The sequence below is a fragment of the Schizophyllum commune genome (genome assembly GCF_000143185.2).
Source record: "Schizophyllum commune H4-8 unplaced genomic scaffold SCHCOscaffold_6, whole genome shotgun sequence".
Classification (NCBI taxonomy): domain Eukaryota; kingdom Fungi; phylum Basidiomycota; class Agaricomycetes; order Agaricales; family Schizophyllaceae; genus Schizophyllum; species Schizophyllum commune.
Window position 1 is genome coordinate 1,568,934 of NW_026089543.1, and position 22,975 is coordinate 1,591,908.

At 57.5% G+C, this 22,975-nt stretch overlaps 10 protein-coding genes across 10 annotated transcripts; 7 read left to right on the forward strand and 3 right to left on the reverse strand.

Moving 5' to 3' along the window:
* Window positions 1-335: 335 nt before the first annotated feature.
* On the forward strand, window positions 336-1,527 carry SCHCODRAFT_02626426 (uncharacterized protein). Its single transcript, XM_003032124.3, has 4 exons — window positions 336-406; window positions 471-946; window positions 1,013-1,036; window positions 1,092-1,527. Exons 1-4 carry the CDS (start codon window positions 341-343, stop codon window positions 1,438-1,440), a joined length of 915 nt encoding a protein of 304 aa, XP_003032170.1. The 5' UTR covers window positions 336-340; the 3' UTR covers window positions 1,441-1,527.
* Window positions 1,528-1,636: 109 nt separating this feature from the next.
* SCHCODRAFT_02701458 (uncharacterized protein) lies at window positions 1,637-3,227 on the reverse strand (the record flags this gene model as incomplete). Its single annotated transcript, XM_003031678.1, has 6 exons — window positions 1,637-1,882; window positions 1,943-2,251; window positions 2,304-2,321; window positions 2,369-2,558; window positions 2,610-2,881; window positions 2,934-3,227. The coding sequence occupies 6 exons, from the start codon at window positions 3,225-3,227 to the stop codon at window positions 1,637-1,639; spliced, it is 1,329 nt and encodes a 442-aa protein (XP_003031724.1).
* Window positions 3,228-3,523: 296 nt separating this feature from the next.
* On the reverse strand, window positions 3,524-3,823 carry SCHCODRAFT_02626432 (uncharacterized protein). Its single transcript, XM_050345347.1, has one exon. The coding sequence runs from the start codon at window positions 3,780-3,782 to the stop codon at window positions 3,618-3,620; it is 165 nt and encodes a 54-aa protein (XP_050200105.1). The 5' UTR covers window positions 3,783-3,823; the 3' UTR covers window positions 3,524-3,617.
* Window positions 3,824-4,462: 639 nt separating this feature from the next.
* SCHCODRAFT_02626434 (uncharacterized protein) lies at window positions 4,463-7,966 on the forward strand. The gene is made up of 5 exons (XM_003032123.3): window positions 4,463-4,933; window positions 4,980-5,110; window positions 5,160-5,332; window positions 5,381-6,398; window positions 6,452-7,966. Exons 1-5 carry the CDS (start codon window positions 4,735-4,737, stop codon window positions 7,565-7,567), a joined length of 2,637 nt encoding a protein of 878 aa, XP_003032169.1. The 5' UTR covers window positions 4,463-4,734; the 3' UTR covers window positions 7,568-7,966.
* A 423-nt stretch (window positions 7,967-8,389) lies between these two features.
* On the forward strand, window positions 8,390-8,682 carry SCHCODRAFT_01171639 (uncharacterized protein; the record flags this gene model as incomplete). The annotated part of the gene is made up of 2 exons (XM_003032122.1): window positions 8,390-8,443; window positions 8,500-8,682. The coding sequence occupies 2 exons, from the start codon at window positions 8,390-8,392 to the stop codon at window positions 8,680-8,682; spliced, it is 237 nt and encodes a 78-aa protein (XP_003032168.1).
* A 696-nt stretch (window positions 8,683-9,378) lies between these two features.
* SCHCODRAFT_02502002 (uncharacterized protein) lies at window positions 9,379-9,816 on the forward strand (the record flags this gene model as incomplete). The annotated part of the gene is made up of 1 exon (XM_003032121.2): window positions 9,379-9,816. The coding sequence occupies one exon, from the start codon at window positions 9,379-9,381 to the stop codon at window positions 9,814-9,816; it is 438 nt and encodes a 145-aa protein (XP_003032167.1).
* Window positions 9,817-10,804: 988 nt separating this feature from the next.
* Window positions 10,805-11,444, forward strand: SCHCODRAFT_02626439 (uncharacterized protein). Its single transcript, XM_050345348.1, has one exon. It carries the CDS (start codon window positions 10,912-10,914, stop codon window positions 11,338-11,340), a length of 429 nt encoding a protein of 142 aa, XP_050200106.1. The 5' UTR covers window positions 10,805-10,911; the 3' UTR covers window positions 11,341-11,444.
* Window positions 11,445-11,978: 534 nt separating this feature from the next.
* SCHCODRAFT_02502370 (uncharacterized protein) lies at window positions 11,979-12,330 on the forward strand (the record flags this gene model as incomplete). The annotated part of the gene is made up of 2 exons (XM_050343129.1): window positions 11,979-12,074; window positions 12,127-12,330. Coding segments are annotated over 2 exons (300 nt in total), but the record flags the coding sequence as incomplete, so codon positions are not given.
* A 2,084-nt stretch (window positions 12,331-14,414) lies between these two features.
* Window positions 14,415-16,229, reverse strand: SCHCODRAFT_02542476 (uncharacterized protein). Its single transcript, XM_003031677.2, has 3 exons — window positions 15,605-16,229; window positions 15,201-15,291; window positions 14,415-15,153 (listed from the first exon to the last, which is right to left on the reverse strand). The coding sequence occupies exons 1-3, from the start codon at window positions 15,730-15,732 to the stop codon at window positions 14,635-14,637; spliced, it is 738 nt and encodes a 245-aa protein (XP_003031723.1). The 5' UTR covers window positions 15,733-16,229; the 3' UTR covers window positions 14,415-14,634.
* Window positions 16,230-20,232: 4,003 nt separating this feature from the next.
* SCHCODRAFT_02542478 (uncharacterized protein) lies at window positions 20,233-22,952 on the forward strand (the record flags this gene model as incomplete). Its single annotated transcript, XM_003032120.2, has 7 exons — window positions 20,233-20,295; window positions 20,348-20,631; window positions 20,683-20,760; window positions 21,128-21,585; window positions 21,637-21,776; window positions 21,821-22,324; window positions 22,488-22,952. The coding sequence occupies 7 exons, from the start codon at window positions 20,233-20,235 to the stop codon at window positions 22,551-22,553; spliced, it is 1,593 nt and encodes a 530-aa protein (XP_003032166.1). The 3' UTR covers window positions 22,554-22,952.
* Between the last annotated feature and the right edge of the window lie 23 nt (window positions 22,953-22,975).

Sequence of the window (22,975 nt, forward strand, 5' to 3'; positions counted from 1 at the left end):
GAGGACACATGCGGTACTCCTTTTGTCCCCCTTCCGGGATCTGTAGGCGTGGATCGATCCTTATTGTCCTTCTAGTCCGCTTCTAGCAGCTTATCGAACCCTGCCCCTCGAGAGCGCAGGACCACTGCATATCTTCGTGACTCGTGGCAAGCTCATGTCTGATCACGATTGTTTACGAAATCAATTGTCCTTGGGTCCGTGCGTATAAATGACTGCCTCCTTCGCGCTGCACCCTGGGCAGCGTAGGGCAGACCGTCCAGCTGGCCCTTCTCCATGTTTCATACCTTCTACTCTCACACGTCTATTGTCAACGAAGTCGGTGCTCTGACCTGCGAGAAGCATGCTGTGCCTCAGGAGGAAGCGCGTCGTCCCAGGAGGGTACAAAGGGTACAATGCCGTGGCAGAGGTGAGCACATATAAGACCTAACGACCATCCAAACATTTTCTCACTCTGTATGTCCTCCGCTCAGTGGACTCGCTGTAAGCCGGTTTGGTCGGGAAAGAAGGACCGACGAAGCATCTCTGCCAACCTCAAGCGCTCTCCCCAACGATCGCGCCGTCGGGCTGCCTCTCGTGCTCTGATGCCTGTTGTACCCATGGTCCCCTCCTCTATGTGGCGCGTGTCTGGTTTAGATGAGGGACCGCATTGTCACAATATCTTCCCCGACCGCATCTCAGTAAACCGATTCGCGGCGCGCTATGGTACCGCTATCCGCGCAGCCGAGGGCGAAGTCTGTTCGTCCCCGAATGCTGGCCCGTCTTGGCGGCGCGCCCCGCTGCTTTCTGACCCGAGGAGCCCCACGGCCGGACCTGCTGCGCTAGACAGACTCAGGCGCCAGTACACTCGCGCGCCTAAGCACCCTTCTCCATTGAACCCCGCTCGAGACTCAGCTCCCTCTGAATACGTGCCGCCCCAGCCCGCTCGGCCGCCCAGCGGTGCCATCTCGTGAGTGACGCCCTATTGCCGCCCGTTATCGAGCTCATCTCAGCACCCTCCCATGACCCCGTCTAGCCTCCCCCTCGTTCGCACCAGGCGGTACGTGAGACCCGCCACCATCGATCGCGGTCAGTTGCTGACGCGTCTGCTGAAGATCCTGCCGCCGCAAAGTCGCCGCGATGCCCTTCGCGCACTACGTAGAGCACGGGTGCCCGCGGCACTGCGCGCAGTGTGCGCGAGACAGGCTAGATAAGCGCCTCTTGCTTCACCGTGCTATTCACCCTCCGCCGCCGCCTCCTCCCTCTGCTGACGCCATGCTCGTTGATGCGCCGCTCCTGCCTGCGGCGCCGCTTCCGCCGCTCGCAGACCTCGCGCTCGCGCCGCTGCAGTATCCGCCTGGCGCGCCGATGCTGAAGGACTTGAACGACTTCGACGACCGTGAGGATCCCATGGAAGGCATAGGGGATGATCAGACCTACAACTTCGGTGCCTTGTTTGCTTGATCCGCTAGCTGGGCAACGCCATGTTCTGAGGGCTGTCGACCGGCAAGCGCTCTGGGTAGCCCAAGGTCGGAGCAGGACCGTCTCTCTTCTCTACATAGATGCTGTGTAAGAGTATATGGTATGAATATTTTCGAAGATGGAAACGACATTTATGATTAATGACCAAAATGAAGTACTTTTGTGGTTGGATATACAATCAAGGTACGGTGACACGACGACGGGAGCCAGAGAACACTGAAATCAGCGTGTCTATCAGTGTGGCATCGCTCCCTTCGATGTACCTCTGGTCTGGAGGTCCATTGCTCGCCTCTTCCGGCTTTGTGCGCAGAGGTATAGGTCCCGGTGCGTGCCATGTCGTGATCTCCACGGCCTGCGCAACCTGAGGCGAAGTATACTGAGTCTTGAATCCAGTTATAGGAGCGGGAATGACAACGACGCCATACTGCGAATCATGTCAGACGTGAGCGTTCGAGGACCTTATGATGCATACGCTTGCGCTCACCTGAACGCCAAAATACGGGAAGTCCGACGAGGGCTGCAGGTCGGAAGGCAAGTGTATCTCACCGTCCAGCCTGCGCTCGTACGCGTGCGCGTGCTGATCAGCAGAGGGCCACCAAATAGCTTTGCCGACGTCGCAAACGATGACCGGGCGCACCGCGCTTTCTCGTTTGATGTCCCCGAACGCGTACCGCACGTGCCGGCGCAAGTGCACAGTGATGTCCTTTGGGTTGGACAGCAGCTCGAGCGCCTGCTGGTCGAAGCACTGCACGGTCATATGGCAGGGGATGACGGTTCCGCGGGCGTAGGAAAGCTAAGTAAGCTCTGGGTAAGTCGCTGAGAGAGCGGCAGGAAGGATGACTTACGGGATTGGCGAGCGACAACTGTGGGTCGGTAAGCTCGCGTCTCAGTTGGAAGGCGTGGTACGTACTATGAATCGGGATTCCACGTCGCGCTTGTCGAATACCCTCCCGCGCATCACCGCAGGTTCGAGGGCGCACCAGCCGCGAGGGTCCTCTGCTGGGCCCGGCGGCGGCAATCCCTGCCTGTAGGCGCGCGCTTGAAGCCGTGAAGGCGCGCCTGCGACGGTCTTGGGCACGTAGCAAAGTTGCGTCCGGACTCTGGAGGGCTAGACTTCAGCATGGAAAGACCGTACGAACGTCTGCGCTTACTTTCGACATGCTCGCAGTTTCCCGTGGTCAACTATAGCGACAAGCTCGTAGTGGATGGCGATGGCAGTCCCTCGATCCAAGAACGTTTGCGGCAGGGGATACGTGCCGTGCCGCTCGATCTGCATTTCCGTGGGGAAAGGAAAGTCGAATGCCCACTGATGCTGACCAACGAGTCGTCGCTGACGTTGCTTGCCTTTGAGCAGGTCATGGGAGTCTCTGAGAAAGGTGAACGAGGTGATCTCGCTATGTGTCGATACAACTCGGCCTTTGACCTACAGATGTCAGAAATCAAAAGACTACGAAGAGGGGGAAGACGGGACGCACCACTATCTGGACGCCATGCACGGACTCCGGGTGGTCGAGTTCCATTATAACCTGGCCCTGAATAGCCTCTCCGGCGAGGTACTTTGGCCGACCACGAGACGATAAACGTGGGGCGTTGACAGAGAGTACGAGCTGGCCATCCCTGACTTCAAACGGTCGTGGCTGCGATGTCGATGCATGAGCAGAATACGAGGTCGCAGGACGCGAGTGGCACGTCGAGTAAGGCGGCGCGCTAGACAAGAGATTAGCGGTGCTGTAACGCGGCAGTTCACTGTAATCCGGCGGCGAGGACATGGATGTAAGCCAAAGGCGAAAGGGTGCGCATCCTGCCTTTCGGGCTGAGATATATGTACTGGCCGGGCGCGAGTATGGGGTCAGCGGAAGAACACGCAGGCGCCCATACGAATGGCCAATGGTGCGGGCCGCTCGGAGTTTCAAGTCTCTTGTCGGGGATGATCTTTGGGCGGTGCAGGCATCCCCAAAGACAACAAAGGCGATCTCCCGATCGCAGTTCTTGCGAGGTACGCGCAGTCGCGCCTCGCACGCGAGTCGTGGGCTGAAGTGGCCGAAAGCAGAGGAGGCTCGGGGAAATAGCCCCAGCGCGGCCGATGCCGATGCTTTGCAGGCTGTTTGAGAAGACAAGGGAGGTGGCCGAGCGCACAATAAAAACAAGAGTAACGAGGGTTAGGCTGAAGTCGACTTGGCCGGTAGTGCGCTCGTAGAAGGTGGGCTCCAGTGAGATCCTGGCGGTCGCTTCGTGGTGTGGAAGCTATTCGGTCGGCAACTGAGATGAGAGGGCATCAGACCTCGTGTGTTAGGACACGCGTAACGGAAGGAGCCGCAAGTCATGGTCAGACCTCGCGAGTACATATAAAGTGAAGATGCTGTCCAGAGCATCGCGAGCAGGTCGGAGGAAGCGTTGGATGACAGAACCCGGGCAGTCATTCATACGATGTAGTAGGTCGTTGCAGAATCATAGCCCTCGTCCTGGTTCATCGGGGATAAGGTGCAGCCATGTAGTCGCAGATCGACTTGTTATGCAGAGAGAGAAGCCGATGGGCTTGGAAGAGAATATTTTTGCATGGTGAAGGATGCGTCCCGCTTTGAGTTTGACTGACGTGGGAGCTTGCTACCGGTCGTTCCTTTTCCCATCTCGTACAGGGTCCCGTCTACGGAGGACTCTTCATCGGAGAAAATATGTTCTACACCTTGGGTTCCACCTCCTAGCCCTGGTACTGACTCGGGGTTCCAATGGAGATCGTAGTTCAGGTAAAAGGTTGCGTGAGAACGCGAGCCTCGTGTCCGTTATGGTCACGATGATTAGCGAAGTGTGACTGGCCACATCGGTTGCAGCTAGGCACCATGACGGCGGACACAGGGTAAAGACAGCTCACCATATACTTTCAGTGAGCCGTTCGGAATAATATGACCGCATGACTTCCAGCGGCCTTGAAATCTGAACATTGTCGAGAAAAGGTCAACATGAAGTACGTGGAAGATCATGCTTTAGTCACGAGCCGGTCACGGTTTCCTGCTAACCGCATTGTCATGGGTGCATCGTCTCTACGTTGGTATTTAGCCCCTTCCCTCGAAGAGAAAGACGTACCACATACGCTTGTGGGTAGTAAAAGGAACATACAACAGCGCCGAATCTCAGGACTAGCGTCAGATAGCTGACGTCAGGGCACTTTGACTGGGCGACATTGCCTGATTTGTCTCCGTCGCTCACCCGCAGCGCTCGGTGTTCAGTCGCTCCTCAACGTCGCCGGCGGGCTCGAGGGACGATTTCCTTCCTCTCCTCATGGCGTCTCCCTCGACCTCCTCCCAACCCGTGCTATCTGAACGGAGTGACGTCCACAAATCTTGCAAGACTCTCGAGACGCTGCTCAACCTCCTCAATGATTACTGCGAAGCGGCGGGCGCCGTAGTGATGCTGCAGAAGAAGCTGGCGAAGGCTCTGAAGGAGACCGCAGGTCAGAAAGCGACGGGGGAACTTGCTAGTGCGTGCATCGCGTATCAATGCCTTCCTTGACTGACCAGCCACAGGCAACGCGTTGAACTGCAGCGCTGCATTGTTCGAAGCGCTCGCTGATATCGACACGAAATACGCGAAGATCGCGGACAAGGAGTATGACGGGATCAGCGCGGAGGTTAAGAAGTGGTTCAAGCGACTGGCCGTGCGTGTTATGCTTCATATCCCCTTCATCGTCTGACGTCGCTGTACAGAAGGAAGAGAAGGCCCACGACGAGCGGATAGTCGCGGCAAATGCAAGGATCAAGCAGGCTGGTCAGGCCTACGAGAAGTCAGTGAAGAAGAACGCGCAATATGCAGGAGAGGAGCATGCGCGCTACATGCAGCTGATCACCGCGCTGGGCCCAGAAGTCTCGCAGGAGAAATAGTGCGTGTTCATGCTCACCGGCGTCCTCACCCACTCACAAGGTTCCAGCGATCACGCTTTGCTCGTTACACAGAAGCATACCACGACCACGTACAGCGTAGCAGCATGCATCGCTCGAGTAGCCGACGCGGAATGGATGAAATCATGCGAGAGCGTACGGAGGTTCTCTCCACAAATCGGCAAGCTGTCTGAATGGCGTGCCTACTGCGAAGGCGGTTGGACGGGTCCTATACCTAGCGATCTGCCTGACATCGACGAAGACAAGGCACAGCCTGTCACGCAGATGAACAACCTCCCGCCTCAGAGAGTGCAGGAAGGGCCCCTCACTCCTCAGCAGCAGCCATCACCAAATTTACCACCTACAGAACGCGAGGCTTCCCAAATCACCGCATCGCAATCACCCCAGCGGTCCTCGCGACCTCCAGCAGCCGCGCCTTCGTCGTACGATCGACCGCGTTCCTCAGCAGCTCCACCCTCAGCTTACGAGCCTCCGCGACCTCTCTATGACCCAAACACCGGCTCTGTGCGCTCGCTATCCGCATTCCCATCACCGCCAACACATCTTCCTCCCTTACGGCAACAGCAGCCTTCGACCTCGCAGTCAAGCAACGGTTCTCATGTATCGTTCCCGCGAGCGCGGTTTACAGAGTCTCCCCTGCCATCGCCGTCTACTGAAGAGCCTCCTGTCAGGCAGGTGTCTGCGGAAGACGCGCTGAGGCAGGCCAGTGCCGGTCAAGCTCCACCGTCCCCGCGGGTTGCGCCCGAACAGTTTCGCGAATCAGACGCGGCTACCAGAACGCAGGCGGCCCCCCGCGCAAACCGTGATCCTGCGCCGCAAGCGCAGGACCGAGGCCAAGGATCCTTGCCTACTCCCACCGCCAGCACCCATCAGGGGAGTGACGCAGAGCGTCAACGTCGCCACGACAGTGTTGACGAGAATGGCGTACTCCGCGCCAAGTCGCCCAGTTCATCTGGTGGCAAACCAATGCCCGCGCTCGAACGCCAGGACACGTCGGGAAGCACCAGTAGCGTAGTTGCTGCCATGCGCCATAGGTACTCTCTGAAGGTTGGCTTTCGGTTCTGAGACCTGTTGTGCCAATGATGCTCATCGTCTCGCAGGCTGGAAGCACATCCCCACCACCGAAGGAGCCCATCAAGATACAAACGAAGGTCGCGGATCTGGCCTCGCGCTATAAAGGCTCTGATGAGCCAGCGACGCCCCGCTCCCCTCGAGCTGCATCTCCAACATCGTCGAGGCCGCTACCTTCGCAGCCCTTCGACATCGCTATCCAAGCGCGCGCCGCCGAGGCTGCATTCCGAACACCCACTTCGGAGAAGCCAAGTCCGCAATTTGGAGCCGAAGCCCTGCGATCGCCACCGCGGTCGGTGCCGACGACCATCGAGGACGCGCGCAAGGACTACGTTCAGCCGTCGACTACCCCACGCCCGTCTTCAGAGCCGCCGGCGCAGCAGCTGGAACCGGACATACGGGAGAAGGAGCAGCGGCTGGCGCAGCGGGAGCGCGAGATTGAAGCGAAGGCGCGTGCGCTGGAGCGCGAGCGCGAGGAGCTTGCCAACTCGCAGCGGGAACGGCCCACTCAGCAACGTGAGGGGTATGACGAGCGAGAAGGGTGGGCGGGGGTAGCACCTCGGCCGCGGCGGGCGTCGACGGCGAGCCCGTATGCGGCTTCGCAAGGCAGCTATCCCTCGCCGCCGAGCCCGTATGCCCAACCTTCGCGACCCATGTCGTCGTACAGCACGACGCAATTGGCGCCGCCGAGCGGCCGCGACGACTACCGACCACGCAGCAGCGAAGACCATCAGGGCGGTCGCCCGTACTCGCAGCCGCCGAATGAGTACGCTCGCGGCTACCCGCACTCCCCGACCGACTCCCCGCGCACGCCGACCGACTACCCTCGCCCCTTGTCCAGCACGGGCGACTACGGGCAGCAGCCCTTCCCTAGCATCCCCGCTGCCCACCGTGCGCCCATCGGGAACACCATCCGGCCGGACAAGCCCAAGGGTTGGATCCGGCGGTTGAGCATGCCCGTCGTTGGACGCAGCTCGAGCAGCCAGAGCCTCACGAAGCTGCTCGATGGCGGGAAGCCGACGGGCGGGCAGGGGTTCGGAAAGCGCGGGGAGCTGGGCGCGGTGGCGGAGGATGGGGTGCTCGGAGAGCGGAGGAGCTATGACGTCCCGGGGAATAGGAGCTACACCAATCTGGCGAGGAGGTAAGAATGGATTCAGGACGCAGCGCGGGCGGCCATCTCGGGGGGAGCTACCACGCATGGGCGCCCTCTCCTTGGCGATGACATCGTCCAGCGGATGATAACGACACGAACGGATGACGATTTCACGACCTCGACGCTTTGCGAACTTGTATACCCTCGATCTTTCTTGGATGCCCTGCTAAACAAGGGCTGTACTCTTCTATGTTGTGTGCGTCTGCTGTTCTACTATCGTATGCGTATCTAAACGGCGTTGATACCTGGTTTTAGACCACTTCTTTGATTGTCTTTGTACGAGCTTCCTGCGCTGCTATGGACACCTTTGGACACCGATGGTGTATGGATCCGGGTCTTGCGCCTCAAGCTTGCATGAGACCTCGCGTCTAACTCCTCTGCAATGGCGAAGAATGAATGAATGGTCTGAGATGAGCCGTCCGTTGTTACTGCCATCGTTCCTGGGCTCTGGAGTCGTGCTGGAGCGCTGGTCACGATGACGCCCCTAAAACCGCAGACGCGCGGCGCGGACCTCAGGAGATGACTCGCAGTACAGCCGTACGAGGCTCTATGTCGTTGTTACGGGAGCTCAACAGGACCCGGACGGTACAGAGGCTCATGCGAAAGCGTCATGAAGACCGTCACTGAGACGCCATCGATGATCGTCTTTACCCTCAAAGTCCCCTACTTCGTATATAAGGATGCGCACTTTTCTTCTGCAGACCCTCATCAACCCAACCCAACACACCGTCCACTCACCAACTACTTTCTTGTACGCTTTTTTGTGGCCTGTTCGATGAGGGCCATGATGACTGAACGATTCACAGGATTCATCATGACCGACGCTGGCAGGCAATCCTTTACCGACAAGGCTGAGGCCGCGCTCAAGGTTCGTGTCTCCAGGCACGCTTGCACATCGTAGTCCACACTGACCTGTCCTACCAGCCCGACTCGCAGAAGTCAACCACCGAGCAGGCCGGTGACGCCATCAAAGGCAAGACCGACTCTGCAGCCTCTACCTTGGAGCCGAACCACGAGAAGTCCACGTCGCAGAAGGCGACCGACTCTTTGTCCGGCAACTCAAACGAGGGCTCGGCAAGTACCTCCTGCAGCTCTCTGACGAGGTGATCGCTAACGCAACGCCTAGGACTCGTTGGTGGGGTAGTGACTCAAAGTTACTATCTCACCGTTTCTTGCGGTATCGTTTGCGGAGATTTTTCAGAACGACTTTCGGGTGAACGGGAATTGATCCGATTCGGCCGACCTGTCCGTCTCACGTGCTTTCGGTCATACCCCGCCCCTGCGCGCCTACAGCTCCCTCCAATTCTACTATACGCCAACAGCTTCCAGACCTCCCTCTCCTTCCCGCGGTCAATGGCGAGACCGACCATTATCTTGCGCTTCTGGGTACGAACTCTGGACGAGCCGCTACGCTACGACGCGTGTCACGTCACTCGGCAGCGCGGGCCGGACAGCGCGCTGCGATCAGCTCGTCTTCTCGTGTTCGTCGTCCTCAACCACCACCACGTCAACACCACGTCGCCCCCGTCCTCCATCTCTCCCTGGCATCACTCCCACACATCCACACCTCCTGTCCATCTCGAATCAGCCGCCGCCGAGGCGTACACTCCCAAGCGTGTCACACAAAATGACACGAAAATGGCAGCGGCATCGGTCATCGAGCCGGACGAGGGGGGGGGTTCGGGTGCGTCAACGCGCCCAGCACTCGATTTAATCACTAACTACTATTCTTGCGACACGGAGGGGGGAGAGGGGAGCGAAGCGCGAGCAGGACGTGACACACGATGCAGGCGGAAGATCGCCATGCTTTCCCATCACGTTCGCCCTCAGACCACGTCTGAGGGTGTGAGGGCATTTCCTATGATGCTCTACGTGTTGGGGGCGAGCCCTCGACAGCTATATGGTCGTCGCGCAACCCGACGGCTCATCATTTGCGATAAGCGCGAGTGGGTAGCACCGCCTACCCTCCTCCCCCTCTCCTGCGGTCCTGGCGAATCGCCTTCGCGGCGGTTTTCCGCATCGCGGGTGAGTGTCTCGCATTTCGAGGTGACCACCTCGGTGCGCCGTGCACGCAACCGATCGCAGCTGGCGTGCCGAGCTGTCGCATGCCGCGCGTCATGCACCCCTCGCTCATCCCCGTCCTTCAACGGGATGGGATGGGGTGTTCGGGCTTCGTCCTCCCGCGCCCGTATGCGCGCATTGACAATGCGTGGGACAGCTGAGGAGGCACAGTCGCACTGATCGCGAGCGAGTTCTCGCTCCCCGCCGTCGTCGCGACATGGTTGTAGCGGCTTCTCTCTTTCGGGTGATGCCCTCAACCCTCTGTTTCCTGCGCTTCGAGAGCGCGGGGAGCGGCAAGCACACCCTGAACCCTCACCCTCTCCCCACCTGCTACATGCTCACCACGGACGCGTCTGTTGACGCGAATGGGTGCCTGTAGCCTGGGGTGATATCCCGGGCCGGGGACTCGTACGAGCTCCCAAGGTATGTCCTAATAGCTCAATATCTATTGGTCATACTAACGAAAATTTGATGCGCGTAGCGAGCGTCCGCGCCCCTTCAACGACCCCCCCACCAACCCCCACCCCCAGCCCCCCATTCCCCACCATCGACGACCCCCGACCCCTACGTTGTCGCGGCAAGCGCGCCACGAGTTAGCGAGGCACGTGGAATCCGCGCGACGACGACATCCACCCCCTCCTCCATTCCCACTATCCGCGCGTGCAGCCCGCCGTCAACGCCGTCTGGCGTTGCGGTATTACTGCGCACGTGGATGCGTTGTCCCGCCGCCCACCCCCCATCCCCATCCCCCATCCTACTCAACCCTCGTCATGAGCGATGGTGGGGAGAAAGGGAAACACCAATAACGCGTCTGAGGCAGGGGAGGCCCGGGGAATGCGGGGAGGCCATGCGCGTACACGTGAAGGGTGTTCGTGCGGCCTCTCGTGGGCTAGCTGTACGCGTACGCGTACGGCTAGGACATGTGAGGCGATCTGCACCAGCACGCCAACCCACCAACGCGCGAGATTGGGGATGCCGACCACGAGCAGGACCCGAGGACCGAGCAACAGCAACCCCCGCCGCGAGCCGCTCCCCTCTTCCACTTGTGCACGAGGCCGCAGGGAATCCACCGCCTACCCCTTACCCCATCCCCTTTCTCTACGCCATTCCGCCGCAAGGCGTGGGTGCGTGTATTCTGCACCCATATCACCGCGAAATTTCTCGCGCGGCGGGTTTTTTAGACGCATCCATACGTAGATATACGATATATATAACATCCAACACCTCTGCTCCCGCAAGAACTCCCAGACCTGGGGCCCGAAAGCCTGGGAGAAGATGCGTCCAGCCCTCCTCACCAGCCTCCTTACTCATCCCTTCTCTGACCCCCACCCCCTCCCTCAGGTCATCGTCTACATCGTCGCCGACGGTCGCAAAAAAGTACACTCCCGCGTCCTCGACTGCCTCGCCTCCCTCGACGTCTACCAGCCCGAGAAGTACATGGTAAACACCGCAAACAATGTCCCCGTCACCGCGCACCACAGCACCTCCTTCGGCCTCGACCCGAACGTGCACGGACAAGGGCATCGTTCCCACGCAGATCATCTGGGGGGATGGGTGGCCGACGCAGACCGGCGCGAGCACGCGGCGGCGGGAAATGCGGGCGCGGAGGAGCGTGAACGTGCGACTTGCGGGGAAGGAGAAGGGAAGGGAGGAGAAGAGGAGAGGGAGGCCCTTTTGCATCACGAGGGCGCGCGTCGTGCGTGATAGTACGTCAGCTGTGTTGTATACCACGTACGTCGCCTGTATCATGTAGAACAATAGAATGTTAATTTGCACCCAACGCGTGATGCGAGACGGCGGGGGAAGGCGAGAGAAGGGGGGAAGGAGTCGGTGAGGGGGGAAGGAGAGGGGGGCAATAAGGGGGGCTGAGAGCGAAGGAGAAGGGAGGGAAGAGAGCGCAACACAATTGAAAGCACAGCTCGTACAGTCGTACCACGCGATTGCTGCGACGCGTAGGGCAATACCAGACGACGTCGAGACTGACGTCTACGCATTCGCCGCGCAGTGGCGCTTTGACCGGGCGGGAATGGGCGAAACTCGGTGAGTAGTCGACACTGCCATGCGACAATCGGTACTCATTTTTCATAGCCAGCATGTCCACCTCGCTGAGACTCCCCTGTTCGCTGCTCAGGACGCTGACCACGATCCCTCCACGCACTTACGACGACGCCGACGCGCCGCTTGACGGCACACCGAAGCCGGTGGGGGGAATTTTGTCAGAATGGTGAGTACACGCCCAAAAACACGAGTAATCGGTGCTGACTCGCTGTCCGCAGTGTCCAGCGAACCTCCCACGACGTCGGGAGCCTGTTCTATGACGGTGCAGAAGACGAAGGGCCGCATTCACGGACGTCGACGTCGACCGCGACGATGCCGAAATGAAGCCCAAGTCGTCCCTGACGATATGTCGGCCCGCGCGCTACTACACGCGAAAGAGTGTGAGTACTGACTGCTCCTCCGCGTCGTCTTCAAGCTGACCACGATGACCAGACTCGTCCCTGCTCCCTCACAATGCGGCAGCACGATTTTCGGGGCGAAGTCGACGTTCGCATCGTCCCCATGCCGTTCGCCGGCATGTTGCCGGGCCCATACGACGTCTCCTCACGCATCCAGATGAGGGGAGACTATCGCCAATCGCGGCGAGGTTATCCTTTGACCCTAATCCTCGATTTTCAGCTCATCCAGCGGGTCTGACTTGAGCACTGGTTGGTAAGTGCTTTCCTTCTAATCCAGCGATGTAGCGCTAACCAATGACTTATCTAGCTACTTCAGCGACGTCTCGAAGACGCACGGGCAGCGCGAAGCGCTGCATCCCACTCGACTTTGATAAGTCTCGAGTTTTTCATTTCACTCGACCTTCACTGACCACTTTGCAGTCGATCCTATTGCGTACCCACCCCTCTGAGCGTCGCCGAGGCATGTCCTTGCGCTTGTTCTCAGGTGCGCACTGCGGGGGAAGCGCTGACCTTCCTTGGGAAGGTAGAAAATCGATGTTAAGGTGAGTTTATGACTCGTAACTCGTTGTGATGCATCGCTCACCTCGATCTATAGCTTGTCCATGACGCGGATACGTCTCGTGATGCTCCCCTCGTTGCTGGGGAGCTGCGGCGGCTGCGGGAACGCGGGGAGGGGCGTTTCAAGCACGCCTTTTGAGGCAAATCATCGCTCTCAAGGTGAATTTGCTAATTTCCCACTTCTACCGATGCTGACTTTGTATCCTTCGGTTTTCTAGGGCTTTACCTCGAGCGCTGGACGCTGCACGACCATCTCGCTATGCGCTGAGACGCGCTGGCGCATTTTCGAAGCAAGTGGATTACGTGTGAGCTGAGTTGGGGGTTTGCTCATCGCTTTGCCCCAGCTTCTCGAGCTTCTTTGTGAGACGCTATCGCGTCCCTTGGCCCTACCAAAGATTTCTGAAGATGAGCGCACCTGGTTTGAAGCGGGAGACACACTCAGAGGCGCCCACCAACGATTCTTGCTCATGAAAGCGCCGTTCTGCACTCTTGAGCAAGTTCCTACGCCCCCGAGGTAAGTATCAACTTGATTCTGCGATGTACGACATACTAAAGACTAGGAAGTACTATCCCTACGACGAGAACCCGCGTGCTGAGATGTGCGCTTCGGGGTGAGCTCGGCTCATCTCGAGTTGAGTTTTGCAAGAATTGGCGCTCCGGCGTCATTCCTCATTTCAGGCGGCTGCAAATCAAAGGTGAGTACCGCAATCTGATTGTTAAGCACACCAAGTAATAACATACCTTGACTCCAGGTCCTTCGACTTTGAGCTTGGCGTGAGAGGGGTGGGTGCACCCATTTGTGCTTATGGGCAAGTTCCGGCCGTCCCAAAGTGAGGTATGGGCGTTGAGAACTCGCTTCGTTTTGCGATATACGACGTGCTAACGGCTGGATAGTACTAATCCTACGACGATATCGCGCGCGCTGCAATACGTGCTTCGGGGCGAGCTCAACTCACCATGACTTGAGTTTTGCCAGAATCGGCGCTATTTCGTCGCTTTCTCGTCGCAGAGAGCTGAGAATTGAAGGTAAGTCACGCAATCTGAATGTTAAGCACACCAAGTAATAACATACCTCGATTTCAGGATCCTCAACTTCGAACTCGACATGAGCTGGGTGAGCTGCAAAATGAGCTCAAGCGGTTCTTCTTTGTAGATCCGACTGTAAGTACTTGTATTAGGTAGATTTGCGAATATGCGATGTTCCCCCAACGTTTTGAATGCGTGAGCAAGGTGGGAAACAACAAAGAACCGTCAAAAAAGCGGTGTGAGTTGGTGAGCTGAAGCTCATCCTGCTCATTGCATTTCAATCACCCTCCCCCTCCCTCCAAGTGCCTTCAAAGCAAAGCGGGAGTATTGAGTATCTTTTTTCGCTGTGTTATCCACCATCTGCGTCGTCTTCGGGTCAGTAATCGGGGTGCGAGTTGTATTTCTCGAATTATTCGAGTTCGTGCCGTGTCCCCCCTCCCCCCTTTGTAGATCGTTTCTCCGCGGCTCGGGCAGTGTTTTGGTATCGCAAAACAACTTCCTATTGCATGTGCTATCTACTACAGGCATGTAGACGACGGTATCTGGCGAAAAACGATGGGAATCGTGTGTAAACATCCCCCCTCCCTCGTTTCCTCCCCCCTCCCCTTCGCTGTCCCCATCGTTTCCCAGCGCTGGCGACTCATCCCCATCATCCTACACCCTCCCTGTACCCGCCGCGGGCGCGCGCGCGACGCGCTCGGCGCCTTTTCGCTCGCCTCGACACCTTCTCCCCCTCCCCCCCCCCCCCCCCCCACAGCGCGCAGCGCGCTGCGACGCACCCCAGCACCGCGAGTGCTCACAATAATCGCCATCTGGTGGGAGGGATTGCCGTCCTCGGGGACCAGACGTTGCGCGTGCTTGTAGCACGACTGGGTCTGGTCATGAGTTCGCGGCCGCCGTTCCAGGTTGGGTTCCTTGTTCCGTCCGCACCGTCCGCCGCGCTCGCGCTTAAGCGGCGCTAGCAGCTCGTGCTGGCGCCCCCTCTCTCGTTGTACTGCTCCCAATAGCGCGCGATGTCGCCCATGCATATGAGCGCCTTGCTGAGGATTGAGAGCTGACTGTGGCGTTGCTCGTCCGTCATCGGCTCGGTGTACAGTGGGGGATCGGGGAAGTGATGCTGGTTCCGCGCTGTCGGTGGCGGAGCGTCCTCCTTGCCTTCGAGTTCATCTTGCGTAGCCAGCTTGAGTTCGAGGAATGCGTGATTGGCCTCCCACAGCGCAAATGCGCGGCGGAAGCGGGCAGCGAACTGTGCCCAGAACTTGTCGTTGTCGGCCAAGAATTGGCGGAAGCGTTGCGTGAGCTTGCGGCGTTCGACCGGACCATGTCCGCGCTGGTTATTTAGACCCGGACGAGCGCCATGCTGGATGGCACGATCGATAGCCGCGATGCGCTGAAGTGGGTTTCGGCATCTTTGGCTCACTCGCCGTGACTCGCGTAGGGATGCAGGAGCAGCAGGCTGAGATATCGCCGCCGCAGACTATGACGTTCGGTCAGTGGCGAGCCGACAATGCAAGGACGTGGCACGCACTCTTGCCGCTGAAACTCGACCTCCCTGTCCCATGGGTCGCGCGTTTTGAGGAACTCCTTGAGGCCGGCATGGAGGTCTTTCGCCTCGCTAGTGAATCATCAGAGGGGGAGCCGTGCACTGGGGAGATGTCCAGTACCGCACAATAGTTGCTGGTTCAGCCATCGTATTTGGGTACCAAGTTCAGAGATTCAAAGGAATAGCGACGGGGAAGCATCAGGAGTCCATGTCTGCCCTGATCAACGTCGAGTATGAGCAAGGCGGCGAGAAGACGGAGGTATGTGAGTGGGAGTCAAGTGAGAGGCCAGCAGGTGCACTGCTCCGGCCTAGCCAGTGGAGCGTGACGCCAGGGGTCACGTCAATTATAGGGCGGAAAGATGCGTTGGCCAGATGATCGTCTCACCAGACGCGTCCATCCTGCCGCATTGCTCGCCCCCTCGCCATCGTCGTGAAACGTAGTCGAAGTGCAATGACGATCGAGGGATCTGCACGCTCTCCCCGCCAAAGCTCGAGCGCGTCTGGTCTGAACATGGCAGGCAGGGTGGGGCACGTGATACCCGTGACTGCGTCGGGTCACGATTCGAGTTGGCGGATGCGGCAGTCGTTTGGGCGTGTCGTCGGCCTCCGTCTGGCCTCTCGACCCAAATTGTTGTGAGTACTATATCTCACCGGGTCTTTCGAAAATCCCGCCAAATCTTCGAAACTCCCGGGTAACTCCCTCAAAACTGGATGCTTTCCTTTCGGAAAAAGATGAGTAGGAAGCTCCTAACGTCCCCTATCGTGTGGTGGTACTTTTATGGGCTCTGGAGGGAGGCAAGGATCAGAATGCAGGCGAAGTGGATGACGCACGTGTTTGATGGCCATCAAAATCGATCGGACCATGCTCCCCTCATAGCTAGCCACTTTCACCGCTATTACCGCCAATTAGCGCACAAAACAAAAGCATAGGCGGGTAGTGTCAAGCTCAAAGGTCCCTACTGTCTTTTTTCCGCGTCGAAATACGGTATTTGGAGGGGTGTTACCGGGAGTTTCGAAATTTCGGTGGGATTTTCGAAAGACCCGGTGAGATATAGTATGGGTGAGGGCGATGGCTCTCGGAAGAGACAAGCTAAATCTATTTCCCACAATGTCTGGACTATCAACACCAAACTTGCGACACACTGACGCTGCGCGAAGCGTGGCGTGTCGGGGTGTCACTATAGAAACAGATGATCAGGTATCTGTTAGCCAGATCGGGCATACCTATAACCCGATCAGGTTAAGATCAAATACTGATCAAATGCCCGATCAGGTTAATATCGAATACTGATCAAATGCCCGATCAGGATAAGATCGAATACTGATCGAATGCCTGATCAGGTTAAGATCGAGTACTGATCGTATGCCCAATCAGGTTGGTGAGTTAGGAATGATAATGACTAATCTCATCCTTTACACCCCGACTTCCGCCAGAGTTGGAGAACGACTTACTTTCCTGCAGGCACGTGGCAGCCCACGTGTCTCGCCCGCGCCCCTTCCGACAATTCACCGACCTTTTCCGCCACGCCCCTCGTTCTCTTCCTTCGTCCCTCACGCCGTCCCCACGATGGCTTCCGTCACCCTCCGTCCCTCTACAAGCTCTCTTTTCATTTTTGACAGCCCCTACATATCTCTCCGCACGCAGCCCGTCTCTTCAATTTCTCCCACGCTCACTTGAGCGTCAGACGCCGATCATGCTCCCCAGCACGACCGCGACCCGCCTCGCGCGAGGCCTGCCTTGGCTTGAGCGTCACCCCGACGCCGCGCAAAGCGCGGTGTGTCGGGGTGGCGCGAATAATTATACGTACCCATCTCATTGTCTTTACAACCCGTCCCGCCTCCCATCTTCTATGTCTCTGACCACCACCTCCCCCCGCCCGTCGTCACCCCCCAGCCGTTCTATACTACTTTCCCTACCATCTCCTCCACTTTGCTTCAAAAGCCGCTCATGCCGTGCGCAGCAATCGGAATGGCATCTGTTCGCAAGGAGGTGGGGGAAAGGTGCGTGATCACACCCTCTCCGTTCTTAACGATGCTAACAAATTGAACAAGCAGCCGCGATGGCGTGCGGGCACGTACACGGACGATATGGCGGCTTGCGCAAGGGCACGCTGATTGCCCCGCGCCTGCCATGTCCGCCCTCAGACAACGTATGAGCGCGTATGAGGCGGGTACCTCCCGACCCGCACTCAAGCGCCTAGCCTTCCCGTGCCCCTTCGATGTGCACCTCGCCATACCCCCACGTCTGTCGCACGCGCAGGCGCTTCACGCCTCTGGCGTAAGCAGCTCTCTGCGCGTGATATGCGTGGATAAACGACGATGGCAAAAGTTTGCCTGCCCTGCCTCACTGCCCTCAATCCCATTGGAAAACACTCATCACCGTTGATGACAGCCAAATAGGTGCCCCTAAGCTCTTCCCTCCGCATCTGCCCTGCTCCCCCTCATACATCGCGCGCTACATCCCCCCTTTCCTTGCGACGTGTTCGGACGCGTGCTCGACGAGCGGGGGCCGATCGCTCCCGCGCGCGATGCACGTCCCGCGCGGTCTGCGCTCCACGCTGCGAACCCATCACCGGTCTATGCTATTTTGTTTGTCTGCCTCCTCCCACTCTATGTACACGCGACATGTCATATGTCCTTCTCGTGCTCCTCACTGAACCCTCAACCCGAGCCAAGCATCCACTCCTCGACCCCACAACATGTGTCTGCCCCCTTTTCATCTCCCCCTCAGCATGCTCACTCGATCTTCCTGCTAACTCTCGCAACTGCGTGTCCTGCTGGCGGAACAAACCTTCATCACGCTTTTCAGAATTTATATTATCCTACTGATGTTGCATACTATTTTTGTATTGCTTCGAGGCAGGAGCACATCGTAGACAATGCTACAACAGGGCGCGCACGCTTGCGGCAACACAAATACAAACAGCAAGACCCTTGAAAAGGCCTGCCATAGGCGCGCAGCCGGCTTCTTCCAAATTTGGCCTCTTCTCAATGCGGCTGGCGCAGGTCTCGTACATGCTGAAAGACCAACTTCACTAGTTCGAATGGTTTCATTGTTTCACTTTGTGTTCGGCTTCTGCATTGACAATGGCTGTTGCTGACCGTGCTTGGACTGATGATTCTTCACCACCAGTTGCACATAACAGTCCACCTTCCTAACTCACCATATGCCACGCGCAGCGTTGGCCCACTAACCACAAGTTAAGATCATATATTGATCAAATGCCCAAACATACCCCAGTTTTGTCAACACACCAGTGTATGTTGTATGCCTGCTTGGTGAGGTGGGGGTGGCTCATTGATGGCCAAGATGCCTTGAATAATCAATAGTGACCTTGCAATACACCGACACCGTGCAAAGCACAGCGTGTTGGTGTGTTGCTATAGAACTACAGAACTATAGAACTTTACAACAGTAGAATGCATGATTTCACTACTCTAACAGTGTATTTTAGTCTAATCAGGCAAGTATCAAAAATGAGCTAACCTTACCACATTTCAAGCAGCCTTCACATATGAACAGAGAACAATAGGACATATTAGTAGGCAGACTTATCAAGTTCTGCACTTAAGAAATGGAGCTCCACTTGATGAAGCAGCAAGTTCAGGACCTACAAGGACTGATGATTTTCTTGCAACTCAGGTGCGTGGAGTCCCGACAAGGGTAGCCTTTTCATTAGTGAATTCTCTGATATTTATCCAATCTAATACGTCCTGATATGACATCAATATTAGTCTGCCATGTGGCAACTTGTACATATCAAGAAGAACCCTCCTGGTTAGACTACCCCACCGTACGCCACGCAAAGCGCTGGCCCTCTCTAGACCTAGTTGGTTGACAAGGCGAAGAACGCTGTTGGTCTCGGAAAGTAAATTATGTGGATGGATACGATATACGCCAATGTAACACCCTTGTATAATTGATAGTATCCCGACAACCAATTCCTATGCTTCCAATTTGCCTGCGTGGAGTAATGTGGTTGGTGCAGATATTCGAACTCAGGAAGCGCACGTGAGAGTCACGGTCGTTACGCGTGCGTGCTATTCGATTGCACCGCCACTAAACGTCTCTCTGCATGAGCTTTCATCAGCCCCAACACCCTCAACGAGGTCAATCTTGGCGACAGTATGTTCATCGTCACATGGCCTTGGCTCAAGGGTATGCCCTGGGAGCCACCGAGGCTGCGTCTCGCACCGCGTTTGTCGGCTGCCCCTCTCGGGAGAAGGCATACTCGGAGGAGAATACAGCTTGAATACTCCAAGTCGAGGTCGCTGACTGCCACTGCTTCTCCGCTGATGATACTTTGTTCTCGTGGTCGACGAAATGAACCTAGGGCTCCCGTCTTCGGATGCAGTACTGTATGGTCAGGGCAGCACCGACGCAGGCTTCAACGTACTCTGACGCCTACATCGTGTGTACGTCGTTGGTGGCTGGAAGGAGCGCGACTTCTCACTGAAGAGTCCATTATTCACCAGTATGAAGTGCCGACGGCGTCGAGCAAATGGGCGCATTCAACCGGTAATCGTTCGTGGCGTTCGATGTGATGGTTCCGGGGTCAGCGATCTCGCCCACATCAGGATGCATTGCGTTGACCTCGAAAATTCTTGTACTCACTGCTACGTAGGCGACCGTGCACGTAATATCTCGAGAATGTCCTCCACGACCTTCACCACTCTCAAGGAGTTCATGATTGCCCGTAGAGGAGCACGAGAAGCAGTTCACGGCGGCGCCAAGGGCCGAAGGCTTGCCGTACGCCTTTCCATCTCTCTTGCCCAGACAGCGATCTTTTCCATGTATTCTGACCTCGCCATCTCCGTGTTATGGGCGCATGAATGGTCATGACTTTTGTACCCTATGATTCCCGCCCTGCAAATACGAATGCTCATCTCTAGAGCAGTCCTATAGCCGACCTCTTCGGCGACACCAGCAGTATATAAGGCCGAAAGCGTTACATCCAGTCGCTCAGCTTCCACCAAAGCAAACACACCGCCGACTCGGCCCGAATACACGCCATGCAGCTCAAGTTCTTCACCATCCTCACCTCCTTCTTCACGGTCGCCATTGCTAACCCGACCGTAGGCATTCCCTCATATTTACTGCATACCTTAACTGATTGACGCCATGCAGCAGCTCGAGGTTAACGTCGTCAGCGAAGAAGACTTCATTCAGTGGCTGAAGACCACCGATGCGAACCTCACCTTCATCGGCGACCCCATCCCGGGCTTCAATGCTCCCGAAGGGCTTACCACCCGCTCTGCGCAGTCGACAATGGTGACCTTCTGCAGCTCGCGCATCAACAACATCTGCGGCGGGGCGTGCAACGTGTATAACGGCGGCCCCACATGCATCGCTGCGCCGGATACGGTCTGCCTCTCTGCTACTCACGATGTTGGCTTTTGCGACCGCGCCGGGTATGTTCGAATGTTTTGGTGTCACCAGGCTGTAATCTGACGTCTTCACAGATGCACCCATAGCTGTAACTCGTACAATAGCTGTGGGACGCGCCTCGACAATGGCTTTTGCTACACGCAGGGAACGAGGTCAATTCTCGTGGGGAACTATTGAGGGGGCTCGAAAGGTCCTTGGAATCGGAAAGGATGATATCGAATGAAGGTTTCTTGTTTCCTTGACTTCGATTGGGGTTTGTAGGCAGATTCGATAGGGTTTAGTTGATGCCAATGGATTTATGGTCGGTCTGTGTATGTTTCAGAAATATCGCCCTCGCTCTCCTCCAAGCACGCTGATTCCGGAGCTCGATAGTCCTACTTGATAACCAGGCGGTTGCCAAAGTCGAACATATGGGCGCATGTATACCCCATCAAACTATGACCTAACGCAAAAATGGATGTCCCGTGATCGCTTTCGGCGCCGGGGACCGTATTGTTACCTGCTTTCGACCGTCATCAGCGTCGCCCAGGTCGTCTCCGTCGTCGTCGCTCACGTCGAGCAGCTCGCTGCAATGGAGTACGCGAATGCGGAAGCTGGGCCATCCAGCCCGCGCGAAGTCCAGCCAGAACCCCGTCTGCACTTGTGGCCACCACGCCCACCTCAGCCCGTCTACTTGCGTAGCACGGATGATCTCCTCTCGCGATTCCAACTCTATCCTGCTTATGACAAGTGGGTCCGCCCATATGTGATTCCCCTTGACCCCAACAACCCCGACCAACCCCTTCCCTCGGCTGGCGCCTCGGACAACAAGGGCAAGGCCAGAGATGACATGATGGACGTAGACGTACCCAACCCTCCCCCTTCCGCGGGCGGAACCTCTCTATCAGAATCCGCCAAGAAGGAGGCTGCTGACGAGGCGGGCAAGGAGGAGAAGAAAAGGAAGAACAACTATAGGCATCTGATTAAGGGATTGCCAGGTGCGTTGCCGAAATGTCGGACATGGCACCCTTACTGACGCGCCCTACCAGGAAAACACTCTACGAAAGGCCACGACGACTACTACGAACGGCTAATAATGCAAGATCAGAAACCACGAGTCAGAATACGACCGTTCGACCTCAGGAAGCACGAGGAGGCCTTCAGTGTCAGCCCACAGGGTATCCCAGGAGTGCGTGAACGGGATGATTACGACGCAACATCAACTGATATCAGGATCAGTACAACGCGCATGTCCTTATCCAAGAGTCTGCCCAAGCGCGGGAGGACCGCAAGAAAGCGAAGCAGCTCCGCAAGCTTCAACACGCGCACGGCTCCCAGCCGCCACCTCCCACCCAAGTGCCCACCCCTGCCTCGACTCAACACACCGGGACGCCTCGCCCTGGCCTGCAGTCCCGGCAAAGTGTGGCGAAGCCGCCGCCGCCTGTCAATACGCGCGTGGGAACACCGCGTGCGGGGACCCCTTTGCGGAGCGCCGTGTCCGCTGCGACGCCAGCGCCGTCGAGCGCGCAAGCTCGGGGGCGAACGCCCATCCAGCCACCCACCGCCAACGCCCCGCCCCGTGGCCAAAAGCGCGAGCGCGACGATGCTCCGCCGACGCCGGTGACTGTCAACGGTCATGCGGCGCCGCAAGCGAACGGTGGCGCCGCCCCTGTAAAGGCGAGCGGCAGGGCCGGCGTCCCCGGCGCGCGGCCCAGACCGGTCAAGAAGCAGCGTCTGGTGAGTCGAGTGTCCTCATCTAACGGCGGCCGGGGTGTTGGTGGTGATATGGCGCTTGGCGGCTCGGTCAGCGTGTTTTGTGGCATCGCGCTGGGTCGGCTTCTTGTTGTTTCCCTTCCATTCCTCTTCTGGCCCCTTGTGCTGAACGCAATCTGCCGTGTAGGATTCCCAAGGGATCGCTCGCGATGCGAGCGCGCCAATCCAGCAGCCAACACCGCAGGGCGTCTGAGCTGTGAAGGTGGAGTCGTACGGGAGGACGGAGTGCTGGTATCTCCGCACCGTGCGATAATCACCATATCATTATGCTTTCCATTTCGGTAACACAACCGACATCTTCGACTCTTGTTGAAGTGCTCGGCTCTGTCGTCCTCGGGAAACTCCCCGAGCGAACGCTCAGTTCTGCCCTAGCGTCCTTGTTCCCGAATAATCTCAGCTACCTTTCCCCCTTGCACTGTCACATCGATGTCCCAGTCCATATTCAACCCCAATCTTCCGTATCGCATCTCATCACACTTATAGCATACCTTACGTACCATTACCCATCCACAATTGCCAGCTCCCGTCTGTCTGTTCTTGTACCTGGACGTATTCAATCTTGACGGCGTCTGACTCTCGAACTCGGCGTGAGCTAAAGATCCTTTCGCCCAGCGT